Source organism: Ceratotherium simum, chromosome 39 (genome assembly GCF_057802395.1).
Source record: "Ceratotherium simum simum isolate JZ-2026a chromosome 39, ASM5780239v1, whole genome shotgun sequence".
NCBI classification, from domain to species: domain Eukaryota; kingdom Metazoa; phylum Chordata; class Mammalia; order Perissodactyla; family Rhinocerotidae; genus Ceratotherium; species Ceratotherium simum.
In genome coordinates, this window is record NC_141938.1 from 9,663,305 (window position 1) to 9,679,167 (window position 15,863).

Genomic DNA, 15,863 nt, shown 5'->3' on the forward strand with positions numbered 1-15,863 from the left:
CTATCAAGCACGTTCATGGTGGTAAATCCATAGCTGTATCAGTCAGGAGAGGACTGGGCATGCACCAGTAACAAACAACTCCAAATCTTAGTGGGTTATAAATAATTATTGATTTCTCATTCATGCTTTGTGTCCATCATGAATTGACTTGGGTTAATTCATGTGTTATCCTTGTCCTGGGACCCACACAGATGGAGAAATTGTGATCTGAAACACTGCCTGTCCCTAGGGTAGAGGGAAAGAAGGCTCTGGAAGGCCTCACACCAACAACTATTCCATTCACAATTCACTGGCTTAAACTCATCACAAAATCCCACCTAACCCCAAGCCAGGAAGTACAATCCTAACGTGGGCCCAGAAGAAAGAGCTGGAAATACTTGAACGCAGCAAGTGACTATCATATCTTAACACCTGGCACATAGTAGGCAGTCAACAAATATTTGTTGAATGAATTAACGATGCCCCCCCAACAGTGCCTGGCCACACACTCTTAACACGGTGCCTGACGCTCAATAAATGAGAGATGTCGTTACTATAATAGGCTTGCTTTGTGTGAGTTCAGAGGTTCGAAACAGTCAGGGAAACGGTACATGGAAAAGACATGGAGAGTCACATTGCTGATGTCACCCTTCAAAATCAGCGCCCAGGTGTGAGCTTGCCATGGACGGTATAGTCTACCTAGGTGTTCCGTCTGAATAGACTGACTGACATTCTCTGAGGATTTCAGGAACGCTGCCAATGTGGTGCTCTCCACGGTCTCCAGTAAAACTATGGCCAGGGTGGACGTTTCTTCTTTGGTGAAGTTGGACCACGTGGACGTTTGCTCAAGCACAGAGGTAACACTCTCAGCCGTATTCTGCAAAGAAAGGTGTACTTGCTCTCTCTCTCTCATCAATGAAATAGCAGCTGTCTTTTCTCTCGCCTCAAGAGAATGGGTTGCAGTCAAGGGAGGGATGAGGTGTGGCTGCTTAATGGGTAGGGAATTTCCTTTTGTGGTGATGACAATGTTCTGGAACTAGATAGTGATGATGGTTACACAACATTGTAAATGTACTAAATATCATTAGTGGTTACCAGAAAAAAAGGAATGGGACTATCGATAAATATAACATTGATGAATGTCGAAGGTGGTATGCTGAATGAAAGAAGCCAGACTCAAAAGACCATATGATTCCATTTATAACACATTCTTTAAAAGACAAAGCTATAATGACAGAGAAGAGATCAGGGATTTACAGGGGCTGGTGGTGGAGGGAGTATCTGATTGTAAAGAGAAAACCCAAGAGAGTTCTTGGGGGAGATGGAACTATTCTATTCTGATTGTGGTGGTGGTTACACAAATCTACTCAGGTGATAAAACTCATAGGATTGTAAAGAAAAGGGCAATTTTACTGCATGTTAATTTTTAAAACTTTACAACTGTAATAAATTAAATATTAACTCACAACCTATTAATTATAAAGAGGACTTTCTGCTCCCAAAGTGTCCCCCAAGATGTTTGAAACTGGAAACACAATTACAAAGACTTCCTCGTTACCTTCAGAGAAATGACGGTGGATTTGTTCTCACAGGCATCGTCCAGGATGCTGAAGGTGGTGTTCATTAGTGCACAAAAGGAAACCTGTGCGCCAGAGGGAAGAGCATACATGAGCGTTGATCAATCTATCCCCCAAGCGTGTAAGGTACAAATTGGGCCATCAAGCCCACCATATGGGGTGGTCCCAAATTCCTGAGGTGTCGTGAGTCTCAAATTCTCAGAGAAATAAAAACTCACGATTTGATCAGAATTGGAACCACAGAACCTTTCTCTTCCATGAACAACAAAAAAAGAAACATAAACAGCAAAACTATTTAGTGGGGTAAAAAGATGGGTAAATGTGTGAAAAAACAGTGGTCCAAATGGAATAGTACTCAGCCATCAAAAGGAATGAAGCATTGATACATGCTACAACATGGATGAACCTTGAAAACATGTTGCTCAGTGAAAGGAGCCAGACACAAAAGACCACATAGCTTATGATTCCATTTATGTGAAATGTCCATAATAGACAAATCTGTGGAGACAGAATGTAGATTAATGTTTACCAGGGGTTGGGGGTAGGGGGAAATGGGCAGTGACTGCTAATGGGTACAGGGTTTCCTTTGGGGGTGATGAAAATATTTTAGAGATAGATAGAGGTAGTGGTTACATATCGTTGTGAGTACTAAATGCCACTGAATTGTACACTTTAAAATGGTGAATTTTTTAGGTGTATTTCACCACAGTGAAAAAGAAAAGACAATGGTCCAAAGTGCATGGGAATTCCAAAGCTAATTTATAAGCTCATATTTAAAATAGTTACACCAATTCCTGAAGATGCTCATAGAGCCTTTACTCACTGGAGTGACTCCATTAGAGAGTCAGACGTCCAGATTCCTCTTTGCCTGGCCTGGTGGCTATGTATCACACATGCATCCCATATCACACAGATGCAGCACCAACATCTTCACTGGTAATGAGACTCCAACATCCTTTCTTCTTTTAGTAAGAGAATTCCCAAGTTTTAGATGAGCAAATGTCCTCCCTTCCCAGCTTTCCTTGTAGCTAGGTGTGACCACGTGACTAATTTCTGGCCAATGAGGTATAAGCAGAAGTGATACTGGGTCATACTCTTGAAGGGAAGGACAGTGCCTGTCACCTCCCCTTCTCCCTTGCCCACCAGCTGAAATGCAGACGTGATGGCAGGGGCTGGAGCAGCCACACTGGACCACAACAAGGGAGTCTTGTGTTCATGATGACAGAGCACTATGGAGCCATCACATCAGCTCTCAGCAGCTTACACTCAGACTGTTACAAAGAGAGAAATAAACTGCTGTCTGGTTTAGGCCATTGTATATTTTTGTCTTCGTTAAAACTGCAAAGCAACATCCTACCTAAGTGGCTTCTAGGACAACTTCAAGAGCTAGGAACCTTCAAAAGTACTTACATATTCAGGCTCCACCGCTGCTCCCTCTTGGCATAGCAGGACCTGCTTATTGTTGGGTAACACATCTTCTTTACACTTGAAGGGAACCACTAGGATGAAAACAAAATCAAGCAAATCAAATGTCAACCACAGCAAGATGTGATTATTTACACAATCATACCCCATGCTGTAAATGCATCCATTGCCATGTTACACAACAGTGGAAATGAACAAGCTACAGCTACACGCCACAACATCAGGGGCTCTGGGAAGTGTGATTATTGAGTGAAAAAGAGCAACTCTGGAAAATACCATATGATCTCACTTATATGTGGAATATTAAAAAAAAAAAAAAGCCAAGCTCATAGATAAGAGAACAGATTGGTGGTTGCCAGAGGTGGGGGTGGAGGGTGGGCAAAATGGATGAAGGTAGTCAGGAGGAACAAACTTCCAGTTATAAAATAAAGAAGTCCTGGGGATGTAATGTACAGCATGGGGAGTGTAGTGAAAACTACTGTATTGCATATTTGAAAGCTGCTAAGAGAGTAGAGCTTAAAAGTTATCATCACAAGACAAAAAATTTCGTAACTTTGAGGGTGACGAATGTTAACTAGACTTATTGTGATTATTTTGTAATATATCCAAATATCAAACTATTATGTTGTACTCCTGAAACTAATAGAATGTTATATGTCAATTATATCTCAATAAAAAAAGATCATATGTGGTATGATACCATTTGTATAAAGCTCCAAAGCAAACAAAACTAAGCAAGATATTGTTTAGGGATAGAAAAATGGTAGGTTTTTTTTTTTTTTTTTAAGTAGGGGAATTATAAACACAAAATTCCAAGTGGTTCCCTCTGGGGAGAAGACAAGGATATATGGAGTGGAGAAGAAGCATGCAGAAAATGCAATGGCATTGATGATATTCTGGTTCTTATGTTGGCAAGGGCCTCGGATATAATCATTTTATTATTATACTTCATTGCCTCCATATAAATTACTTATATTTTTAATGTATCAAATAATCCGTAATTTTAAAAATGTAAACCCTTCACAGTTCCCCATTGTTCTCAGCAAAAAGACTCCAAAATTCTTTGCACAGCACACAAGGTCCTGCAGAATCTGACCTCTGCCCACCTTCTCAGATGCAGCTAATGCCATTTCCCTTTGTCCTCAGTCTTTGTTAGCCTCAGGGCCTTTGCACATGCTATAACCTGTCACGCTGTGATCTCCACTCTTTCTGGATAATCCCTACTCTTCCTTCAAGCTTCAGCTTAAATGTCACTTGCCTGGAGCATATTATATACCCCACTAGTGGGGTATATAATATGCCAAAGGGCATGACAATTTTTCAATTATTAAATAATTATGTGTGCGCTCTCTACTTCCTTCCCTAGACTATAAGCTGCATGAGGGCAAATATCATGTCCATCACATCCAGGATTGAATCCCCAGTACCTAGTGCAGGGGTCTGTTTGATTAATTAGTTAATTAATGCTTCAAAAATAATTTATCAAATTAATATATTAATGAATTAATAAAAAAAGAGAGAATGAATGAGGTGAAAGTAAGAAGAGGATCCATAGGTTGGGTAGAGGGAGGATTTTACAACCAAAGCAAGACACAGATTCCATTGCTAAGACACATAAGGAGAGTACCACTTTTGCAGCTGAAGTTGCTGTGTTTCCAGGAGCCTTCTGGATTGGGACGGAAGCCCACAATGCAGCTACAGCTGTAGGTGCCTGGGGCATTGGTGCAGACAGAATTGGGACCACACGGTGATGGATCTTGGGAGCACTCATCAATATCTGCAAAAAAACTCGGGAAGATCAAACAACCCAAAGGAACAAGGACATCCTTCTTTCCAAGGTTGACCAGCAAACCCTCTGCTCTCCTCTACATCCCACTACATGGTCTGTGAAGTTCAGCTGTCCATTGCTTGGTGCAAAGCCAGGGTGGCAGGTACAAAAGTAGCCCCTGGGAGGTGTTGGTGCATGTTGCATTGAAAAGGCACTTTTCAATGCCTTTGACTGAAAGGTTACATATCAAGGCACTCATCAATGTCTGTGGAGTGAGGCAGAGTAGGCCAACAATCCAACAAAGCCATGCTTCCCCTTCCAAAGCATAGCACTGTCACTGAAAAATGGCGGCCCACCAGGGACTACATTTCCCAGAGCCCTTTGCATCTAGGCAGGGCCATGTAATTAGCTTTCACTCATGGAATGGGAGAGAGTATGGCATATCACTCCTGGGACCAGGTGGTTAAGAAGTAAGTGTGTCTTCTCTCTCTTTCCCTGCCACTAGCTGGAACCAAGGATTCCAAAGTCCTAAGGGATAGAAAAACCAGAGATGCAAGAAGACTGGATCCCTGCATCACCTTGTGGAGGAAAGCTGCCTATTGACCAAGGATATCCATACTGGATGGTTAAAGGAGTAAGAAATTTCTATTACGTTAAGCTAGTGTTTCTCAACTGAGGGCAATTTGCCCCTCCAGGGGACGTTGGGCAATGTCTGGAGACATTTTTCGTGGTCACTGGGATCCAGGGATAGAGACAAAATATGCTGCCAAACATCCAATAATGCACAGAACAGCCACACACACAACAAAGAACTATCCGGCCCAAAACGTCAATCGTGCAAAGGTTGAGAAACCCCAGCTTAACCAATACAAGGTGATGTACCTCTCCCTCTGAGGGTTTCTGAACCACAGAGGATATATGGAATAGAATGTCCCAGAAAAAAATAAATAGGAAGGAGGCTGGCCCAGTGGCTTACTGGTTAAGTTCATGTGCTCTGCTTTAGCGCCTGGGGTTCGCGTGTTCAGATCCCAGGCAAAGACCTACGCGCCGCTCATCAAGCCATGCTATGGCAGCATACCACATATAAAGTAGAGGAAGATTGGCATAAATGTTAGCTCAGGGCCACTCTTCCTCCAGAAAAAAAGAGGAAGATTGGCAACAGACGTTAGCTCAGGGCCAATCTTCCTCACCAAAAAAAAGTAAAAATAAAATATAAATAGGAGGGAGGTAAGGACAAAACCTTTCACGTTTCTATGTCATCTCACAAAACATGAGGGATAAATAGGCACCATCCACACTAGGGGCTTATGCAGGCATATTGTATGTTGCACCAGGCGATACCATGGAGAGTTGGGATGAGAAGTCTTTGTGATATGAATGTAGACTAATTTGGAGGCCTCAAACGACATGGTTGGAAGGCATGGGTAGAGGTTTGTTCTTGGTATCACAGAAAACATCTCTAATCAAGCAGTGGATTTCTTTTCACCATGAGCTCCCCACTTCCAGAAATATATAAGCATGGACTAGGTGAGCTCTTGTCAGAGACAGCACAGGTGAGATTTATATTTTGCATATAGAGCTGGACTAGGTGCATGGTTTTCAAAACATTTTGGCCCAAGAAACCTTCCTTCTTGTGAAGTGAAACCTGAATACGTACAACAAATAAAAGAGGTGATAATTTGACTGAAAGGAGAGTGGAAGACCATGGCCTTGCTTTCTGGCCCTAGATGGGGATTCTGAATAGGCTCCTAGAGCCCTTAGAGCTGTATTAATCTCTCTAAGGTCCCTTTCCTCTTTATGCCTCTATTGTTCTGCTTCTAACAATGTCAGCAGCTAGTAAAGATCAACGAATAAGAAGAAATATATCATTTCTAATGAAAAGAAGCATGCATTTCCCGGGGGATGGAAGACTATAAAATGTGTTCTGCTGTATGGTAGTCCCTCCAAAGATGGCCGCCATCAGTTCCATTTCCTGTACGCACATGTTGCTGTCCCAGTGAGATGGAGAGTTGAGGTCTTAAACCTGGTCTCTGACAATGTGACCTTATTTGGAAATAGGGTCTTTGTAGATGCAATTAAGATGTAAGTTAACATGGGATCATGCTGGAGTAGGATGGTCCCTTAATCTGATCAGATTGGTGTCTTTATGAGAAGAGGAGAAGAGGCACAGAGATAGGCTTAGGGGGAACACCATGCGATGACGGAGGCAGAGATGGGAGTGATGCATCTACAAGTCCAGAAATGCCTAAGATTACCAGCAACACTAGAATCTGTGAGAGAGACACAGAGCAGATTCTCTCCTAGAGTCTTCAGAGAAGGCATGGTCCTGCTGACACCTTGATTTCAGACCACTGGCCTCCAGAGATGTGAGAAGATAAATCTCTGCTATTTAAGGCCCCCAGTCTACAAGATTTTGTTAAGCAACCTGAGCTTCCTAACTCAATGCACAAGAGAATTCATCTCTGTGTGTCTCAATTTCCTCATCTGTCAGATGAGGATAATAGTACCCACCCCATAGGGTTATTCAGAGGATTAAATAAAGTGACCTCTGTAAAGCACTCCACACAGAGCCTGGAACACAGTAAGTACTAGGCAAGCAAATGTTAACTAAAATAAAATTTAACCACTAACATCTCAACCTTTCTTTGTGGCAGGTATTGACATAGATTCCTTACATGCATTAGCTCCACGAATGCTCATAGCAGCCCTATGAGGTGTAAACTAATATTTCCACTTTTCAAAGGAGGAAACTGAGGCTTCAAAATTATGCAATGTCACATAGCTTTTGAAAGGCACAACGAGGATTGGAATCCAGGTTCTGTCTGGCTCTGGAATGTTTGGATGACAGCTTCTCAGGCTGTCTTGAGTCTCAGAGTCTGGGAATTTGGTGAATACATTGATATCTGTCCTACACAAGTCCACCTTGAATTGCTGGAGGTGTGGCCTCTGCCAAAGGCAGACTAGAACGTTGGTGGGGAGCATGGGGTGTGAAGTCACATCTAGGCACACTCAGATCCTGACTCTCCTATCTCCTATCTATTTGGTCTTGTGTCTTGACATGAGTACGGCCATGTTTGGCCGTTTCATTGACCTATAGCCACCAGCACACAAAGAAATATAGAGCTGCTTTCTGTGTGGTGGGAACCGGCCTTTTTCTTGGGAACTGGCCTTTCTCCCACAGAGATGGTTGCAATTTGTAACATTTCAAGGTTCTTTGGGCATCGTAGCTCGGGGCAGACTGGCCGTCTGTGCCGGGCTGGGACAATAACCAGGGAAAACAATGCACGTACACAACTGCCGAGCTGGACGATAACCAGGAGGCTCAGTGCATGTACACCACTGATAACCATTTGTGCATGGGAACGCTGAATGCTTGCTCTATAAACTCTGTAACTGCTTGCTGGAGATTACTGATGCTATATAAACTGCTAAAAACCAAGACCTGGTGAGAGTCTTACCTGTGGAGGGGACGCCTTGCCCAGGACCTCTGATGATCAGATTCCCGCGCAGCTGTGTCAGTTGAAGGGACTCTCCCCGGCAGTGTGGCGTGGATGTTATGAGTAACTGATCTGACGTGTTTTCTTTTCAGTCAACCTGGTGTTTCTCTTTCCGGTTGATTTGTTTCATTTCCCTTCAGTCGATTTGGTGTTTCCCTTTCCGATCGATCTGATGTTTTTCCCTCTTATTATATGAACTATTCGAATCCGCTGCTATCTCAGTCAATCTGGTGTTTCCCTTTCCGATCGAGCTGGTGTCTTTCGCTCTGATTATTTGACCTATTCGGATCTGTTTGCAGACTATCACTTTTACTCTGCTCTATACAATAAAATATACCTTCAGTCCATTTATTTGGAGTGGAAAGTTTCTTTTACATCTCCAATCAAATTCCCCAAACCTCTCAAAACACCTTGGGAGGATGATTCCACCACAGTGGAGGCTCACAGTCCTCTATCTGTGAAATGGGTGTAGAATACAACCAGTACCATCAGGTTGTTGGGAGGACTGAATGAGCACACGAGAGGGAGAGCTTAGAACCTTGTCTGGGATCCTTCCTCCAGGCTTTTGTACCTGCTGTTCCCTCCTCCTGGAACATCCTTCCCCAGACACCCAATCTCTCACTCCCTCACTTCCTTCAGATCTTGTCTCAAATATCAACTTTTCAGCGTGGCCTTTCCTTACCGCTCTGTTAAAATTAGAATCCCATCCCCAGAACTCTCTATTTGCCTTTCCCGCCTTATTTGTCTTCATCTCCTTTAACTATCCCTAACACACAATATGTTCATGCATCTATTTTCTGTTATCTATCTCCCTCCACACAAGATGACAAGTTCCAGGAGAACAAACATTTTCCCCTGTGTTATTCACTGCTGTATCTGCTGTCCCTAGAATAGAACCTGGTGTATTGTAGATACTCATGAAGTATTGGTCGAAGGGTGCAGGAATAAATGAATGGATGAATGTATGAATGAATGATTCAGCCGAGACCCGCCCTGACTCCTCTCCCACCACTGCTGTCTTTGCAAACAGAATTGGACCTGATTCCCCAACAGATCCCTCCACCTACCTTCACACTTCTCTCCTGGACCGTGGAATCTCGTGTTTCCACTGCTGGAAACAAATCCTGGGTTGCAGACACAATAGTACCTTCCAGGACTGTTGTGGCAAGTCGCATGCTCTGTGCAAGCTCTGGGATCCACACATTCATCCACATCTAGACAGTGGAAGAGAAAACCCGGCTCAAGGCAGGGGAGGAAATGAAGACAGGAGACTGCAAGTGGAGATTTGCTCTACATGTTCTTATCTTGTGGCACGCAGTGCTGAGGCTCCCCAATACCCACATTTTTGCCTTCTTCCTAACCTCCCTTGCAGTTAGGCCAGACCATGAAAATAAATTCTGGCCAATAATATGTAAGGAAAAGGGTGACAAATAATTTCAAAATGTAATGATGACACATTGCACAAATGCCCGTAGTCTTTTTTTCTTGGCATAGAGAAAAAAGTACACTATTTTTTCCTTTGTTTCTTTGTTCATTTGTTTGTATCATCCATCCATCTGTCCATCCATCCATCCGTCCATCCATCCATCTATCCAAGCAGCTGTCCATCTAGCTGTCCAACTACTCATCCATCCAAAAAATATCTGCCAAGAGTATGGTACTTCAGTGGCCACATATATACCCCTGTATCCACACCTCAGAGTGCAAGTTATGCAGTGTGATGTGACTTTGCCACTCCTCTCTTTAAATATGGAGTTTGTTTCCCACCCCTGAATCCAGCTGTCCCTATGACTTGCATGACCAATAGAATGCAGCAGAAGTGATGTGGCAACAGTTCCTAACTTGGACCTCTAGACGCTTATTTGCTTCTAGATGCCCATGCTTTGGGCCTCCTGATTCTGCCACATGAACAAGCCCTAAACTAGCCTGATAAAGGATGGAAGACATGGATCATCCCAGATGAGCCCCAATCAGGTGAGATAGCCCAGCCCAACCACAGTTGACCACAGACACATGAAGAATGTTTGAGACCCAAAGAACTGACTGGCAGAGCCCAACCTAAACCACCAATGCATGGAATCAAGAGCAAAATGAATGGTGGTTGTTTTCGCCATTGACTTTCAGGGTGATTTGTTACTCAGCAATAGCTAACTGCTACAAACGGACTAGAAAAATCAGAGATGACTTCAAATATCTCTGACTCCAAGCAAAGGGTATGTGATGAGGGCTGGATCACTCCATGCCCTGCTGGATGGAGTCACCCTTCCTATAAATGAATGTGGAGAACAATAGAACCACACTAGACTCAGGGAGATGGAGCCCTGGTGTCTTGGTGAGAACGTTCTGGCTGCAGTGTGGAGGATGGACTCGAAGGGACAAGACTGGAGAAAGGGAGAGACAAGAGGGGATGCTGCTGCAATACGGATGAAGCCTGACCCATGGGTGGAGAAGAGTGGAGAGATTCAAGACATATTTAGCGGGTAGATTCCCCAAGACATGGTGACTGATTTACTATGGAAGGATAAGGAGGATGAGGGTGACTGTCAGGTCTTAATTCAAATACCTTTTAGGAAAAATGCTGAGGTTTGGATCTGAGCTCTCCCTGGCACAGATTTTCTCTACCTCAGCACTACTAACATTTGGGCCTGGATCATTTTTAGTTGTGGGGAGGCTGTTCTGTGCATTGTAGAGTATTTAACAGCATCTCTTGCCTCTACCCACTAGATGACAATAGCACACACAACTCCAACACCACCACCAGTTGTGACAATCAAAAGTGTCTCTAGACATTGCCAATGTCCCCTGGGGATAAAATCGCTCTAGGGACAGAGCCCCCCATTATTCACAGGTACTGCCTTATCCACTGCTTAACTCATAGTAGGCCCACAACAGACGTTCAAATCCTGATTCTTCCACTTAAGAGCTATTCATCCTTGGGCAAGTCACTTCACCTCTCTGAGTCTCAATTTTCTCATTCCTAAAATTGGGATCATGATCCCTGCCTCATAGGATCATCAAATGAGGTGATTCTTAATCAAGTAGGTAAATTAAGAAGGGCAGGCCCTCTTTGACTTCACAGGTGGAGTTGTTAGAGAAGAACCCATCTTGACAGCTGCAACTGTAGCTTCCCAAGGAGTTGGAACACTCAGAATGCTCTGAGCAGATCCCACTGGAGAGGAATTCATTGATGTCTGAGGAGCAGTGGAGGAGAGTGAGCAGACACAAGATTGGGTGTCTATGGTGAGAAACACAGGTACCCAACTCAATGGTAGCTGTCCACGAAAGACCCACGCCTAAGAGCTTGAGAGCATTACCTGTACAGGCAAAACGACCTGGCTTTCCCGGGTTCCAGTTGTTTCCAGTAGGAGAAGAGAAACCAGGCAAACAGCTGCACTTGTACCTCCCTGGCAGGTTTTTGCAGACTGAGTTGTGACCACATTGTAGGGGGTTTTGAGAACACTCATCTATATCTGGATAGAGAAAGAGTCAGAGTTACAAAGTTGCCTCATCGTGTGTATTTTCCAAAGATGGTTGAAACAATGTTTTCATCCCATATGTCCCTCCTTCAGTGTGACTTTGGTACTCCATCCGTCAAGCAGTGGGGTCTATATTCCCTATCCTTGAATCTGAGAATGCTTGTGACTATGGTGGAAGTGATACTGGTCATAAAAATACCATGTTGGGTCATGAGAATATCACGCTAGGTCATAAAAATATAATGTACTTCCTTGTTCTCTTGAGATGCTCAGTCTCGGAACTCACCTTCCATACTTTGAGGAAGCCCAACCAGCCATGAAAAAGCAGCTCACATGGAGAACTAAGACCTCCAGCCCACAGCCCTGGAGGAGCAGCCAGCCAACAGCGAGCGCCACCTTACCAGCCAGGTGTGTGGGCCCTCTTCAAAGTGAATACTCCTGTCTCCAGTAGAGCCAACTCAACTGACGCTGTGGAACTGATACACTCCATCCTCTCCAAACTCAGCCCAAATAGCAGATTCATTCATGAGCAAAATAAATGATTGCTGTTTGCAACTAAGTTTGCAGGTGGTCTGTTACTCAACAATAGATAAGTTGAACACCTTGAAAAGCCACCTCTAGGATATTACCCATTGAAGAACCCATGGAATTGTGCAGTCATGGTACCATGGCATGGCCCTCCCCAAACCTCCTTCACCCCTGCTTTTCCCAGTCACCCTAAATAAACACTTGTTATGTACTTGTTATGCAAGCACAACTTCAACACAAGTGTCCTATAGCTACCTCCCAGTCAACTGCACCTCTCCTAGAGAGAAATATGGAGCTGCCACTGCACATCAAGATAAGATCACAGGGATGCTCATTCAGCTTTGTTTGAAGTTGTAAAACATTAGAAACAACTACGTGCTTGTCAACATGAGGATGATTGGAGTTCACTAAAGAATAAGGTTCATCTTCCTTCATTCAACAAATATCTATTTAACTCACAATGTATCAGGTACCACAGTGAGGGGTCAAAGACATACTGGGGACAAAAACATCGCTGTGGTATCCATCATTTTCTAGATGGGGAATGTTGATTTCACCGCAGATTTAAACACCAGGGCCCACCAGCACTACTGAACTGACTGAATAACCCATTAACAGTAGCTCGAAGGTAAAGAAGGATGTTTGGGGCTCCCTGGAAACTACAGTGATAGAAATGAATTATCTTATTCAGAGCTCAGCAAATTATATCCCATAGGTCAAATCTGGCCTATCACCTGTTTGTGTAAATAAAGCTTTATTGGCACACAGCCACATCCATTCATTTTTGTATCATCTGTGACTGCTTTTGCACCACAACTGAAGCACTGAGTAGTCATGACAGAGATCATACAGCTTGCAGTCTCTAAAATATTTAATATCCGGCCACTTACAGAAAAGTCTGCCAACCTCTGGTCTTATTCAGAGGCATAATCAGATCTTTACTGTCAAGAGGAGCATTGAGGTCTAAATATAAGGAATTCAGACAGAGAATTTAGCTCCTTCTGGGAATTATGTTACTTTATTTTATTTATGTTACTATAACTCCTGATACTGTACATGTGCTTAGCACACTGCATACATTATTGCATTTAATCTTTCCAACTATCCTTTGAGATAGATACTCTTATACACCCATTTTACAGATGGAAAATTGAGGCTTAGAGAGATTAAACACATTTCCCCACACCCCTTAACTAGAGTGTGGCAATTAGCTGATGTGGTTGAGAGACCACCATTAGAGTCAGAAAGACCTGGGTTTGAATCCCAGTTCAACTACATGACCCTAAACAAATCATTTCAGCTCTGCAATCCTCAGTTTCCTCACCTGGACAATGGAGATCATCACAAAGCCTACAGTCAATTTCATGTGACAGTGCACATAAAGCCCTTCTCACGGAGTCTGGCACTCAGTAAATGTTAGAAATTCTTATTATCTGCATGGAAAGGTGGCTGAAGGCACACCCACAGAATGAAATCAGTGGTTATTTCTGAATGTTGACAGGCAGTAGGATTTTTTTTTTATTTTCATCCTAATGCTAGTCTGTAATCATTGGAAATTTTAGTGACCAGGAATCATTCTCATGACAGAAATAAAGGAAAGAAAGAAGGAAGAAAGGAAGGAAGGAAGGGAGGGAGGGAGGGAGGGAGGGAGGGAGGGAGGAAATAATATAATACTTGGGGAATAAAGAAAAAGTACTTACATCTGCTACCCAGCTGGCTTCCACCTGATTTCCCGACAACCTTTGAGGGGATGTGAACTCACCTTTGCATTCCACTCCTGGGCCCCTGAACTGTGTCTCTCTGTTGCTGGACAGGAAGCCTTGTTTGCAAGTGCAGTAGTAACTTTTTGGAGTGTCGGTGCAGGTTGCATAAGCTGGGCAGACGGTGGTATCCACACACTCATTCGTTTCTAGGCAGCACAGAAGGAAGAGTTCGGGTTAGCGCACCAGAGCAGGGCTGCAAGGGAAGCCAGTGATAGAGAGCAAAGGCGACCATTGTGGGTTGAATTGTGTCCTCCAAAAAGATATGTTGAGGCCCTAAACCTGGTCCCTGAGAATGTGACCTTATTTGGAAATAGGGTCCTTGTAGATGCAATTAAGATATAAGTTAATGTGGGATCATGCTGGAGAAGGATGGTCCCTTAATCTGATATAATTAGTGTCCTTATGAGAAGAGGACAAGAGGCACAGAGACAGGCTTGGGGAGAACACCATGTGATACCAGAGGCAGAGATGGGAGTGATGCATCTACAAGTCAAGAGACACCAAGGATTGCCGGGAACACCAGAAGCTGGGAGAGAGACACAGAGCAGATGCTCTCCTAGAGCCTTCAGAGAAAGCACGGCCCTGCTGACACCTTGATTTCAGACTTCTGGCCTCCAGAACTGTGAGAGAACGAATTTCTGTTGTCTTAAGCCACACAGTTTGTGGTTACAGCAGCCCTAGGAAACTGCTCAGTCAAGGACCTTACAGACCCTAGACTTTGCCACTCAAAGTGTGGTCTGTGGGTGGGCAGCATCAGCATCGCCTGGCATTTTGATGGAAACAGAAACTCCCAGGCCCTGCCCCAGATCTACTGAATGAGAATCTGCATTTTAGCAAGATCCTCAGGTGATGTGTGTGCACAGGAAGTGTGAGAAGTACTGATCTGGACTCCTGCTTCTCCAAGTGTGGTCCACAGACCAGCAGCATCTGCCTCACCTGGGATCCCCGGGAGACCTTGGAAAATCAGATGCTGATTCAGCTGGTCTGGGGGACCTGAGTTTCTGCATTTCTAACAAGCCTGGGACTGATGCTGATGATGCCGGTCCATGGACCACTCTGTGAGCATCAGAGCTCCAGACAGAAGAGTATGCGAGTCAAAGCTGCAGCCTTTGGAGCAAGGACCACCTGGGTTAAAGCTCCCACAGGAAACATCAAAGCAGGGAATGGTGGCTACTCCCCCACACCCATCTCCCCCTCTTCCTTTTAATAAAATGCCCACCCATTTAGGCTTCAATCTCAGCTTCTCTTGCAGCTACGTGTGGCCATGTGGCTAAGTTTCAGCCAATGGAAATTAGTAGAAGTGATATGTGCACCTTTTGGCCACGCCCTTAAAAAGAAGGAGCGTGGTCTTCACTTCTCCTTTCCCTTTCACCTGGGCTGGAACATGGACAGAATGAGGTGATCTGTCCATAACCGTGGGGATGATGCTTTGGAAAACCTCCGCACTGAGGGACGGAGAAACAACAAGATGGAAGGCACCTGGGAGCTGAGAAGATCTCAGACGAGGTAGCCCTGTCACCTTGTTCCATCCCAAAGTGGAGATTTATGAGAGGGTGAAGAATAAACTTCTAAGAAATAAACATTTTAAGTTGTTGTCATTTGGTTTCTATGGAAACAGTCAAAACTACATCCTAGCCACCCCAGCCCTGGAACAAGTGGAATTCACCTCTCTGTACCTTGGTTTACTTCTTTAGTCCTCAACTCACGTCCAGTGAGTCCCCAAGCCCCATTGATTCTTCCTCCCAAATATTCGACATCTACCTGTGTCTCTCCATCTCCATGGCTATGCTTGGTACAGATCTTCCTCTGGATGCTGCATTCCCTACATCCCCTACATCCCCCACTGTTCC

At 44.0% G+C, this 15,863-nt stretch overlaps 1 protein-coding gene and 1 long non-coding RNA gene across 3 annotated transcripts in view; one reads left to right on the top strand and one right to left on the bottom strand.

Annotated features, from left to right (window-relative positions):
* LOC147912154 (uncharacterized) overlaps positions 1 to 15,863 on the top strand; it is a 199,621-nt gene that overhangs the window by 122,206 nt on the left and 61,552 nt on the right. The window lies entirely within an intron of this gene.
* Positions 1 to 15,863, bottom strand: part of LOC106802447 (adhesion G protein-coupled receptor E1-like) — a 46,104-nt gene that overhangs the window by 20,227 nt on the left and 10,014 nt on the right. For both annotated transcript variants that reach the window (XM_087425583.1, XM_087425582.1), the window contains exons 4-10: positions 14,013 to 14,159; positions 11,561 to 11,716; positions 9,314 to 9,460; positions 4,609 to 4,758; positions 2,967 to 3,055; positions 1,538 to 1,621; positions 679 to 856 (exon numbers count right to left, since the gene is read on the bottom strand). In XM_087425583.1, coding sequence (XP_087281709.1) covers positions 679 to 856; positions 1,538 to 1,621; positions 2,967 to 3,055; positions 4,609 to 4,758; positions 9,314 to 9,460; positions 11,561 to 11,716; positions 14,013 to 14,159 — 951 coding nt within the window. The remainder of the gene's footprint in view (positions 1 to 678; positions 857 to 1,537; positions 1,622 to 2,966; positions 3,056 to 4,608; positions 4,759 to 9,313; positions 9,461 to 11,560; positions 11,717 to 14,012; positions 14,160 to 15,863) is intronic.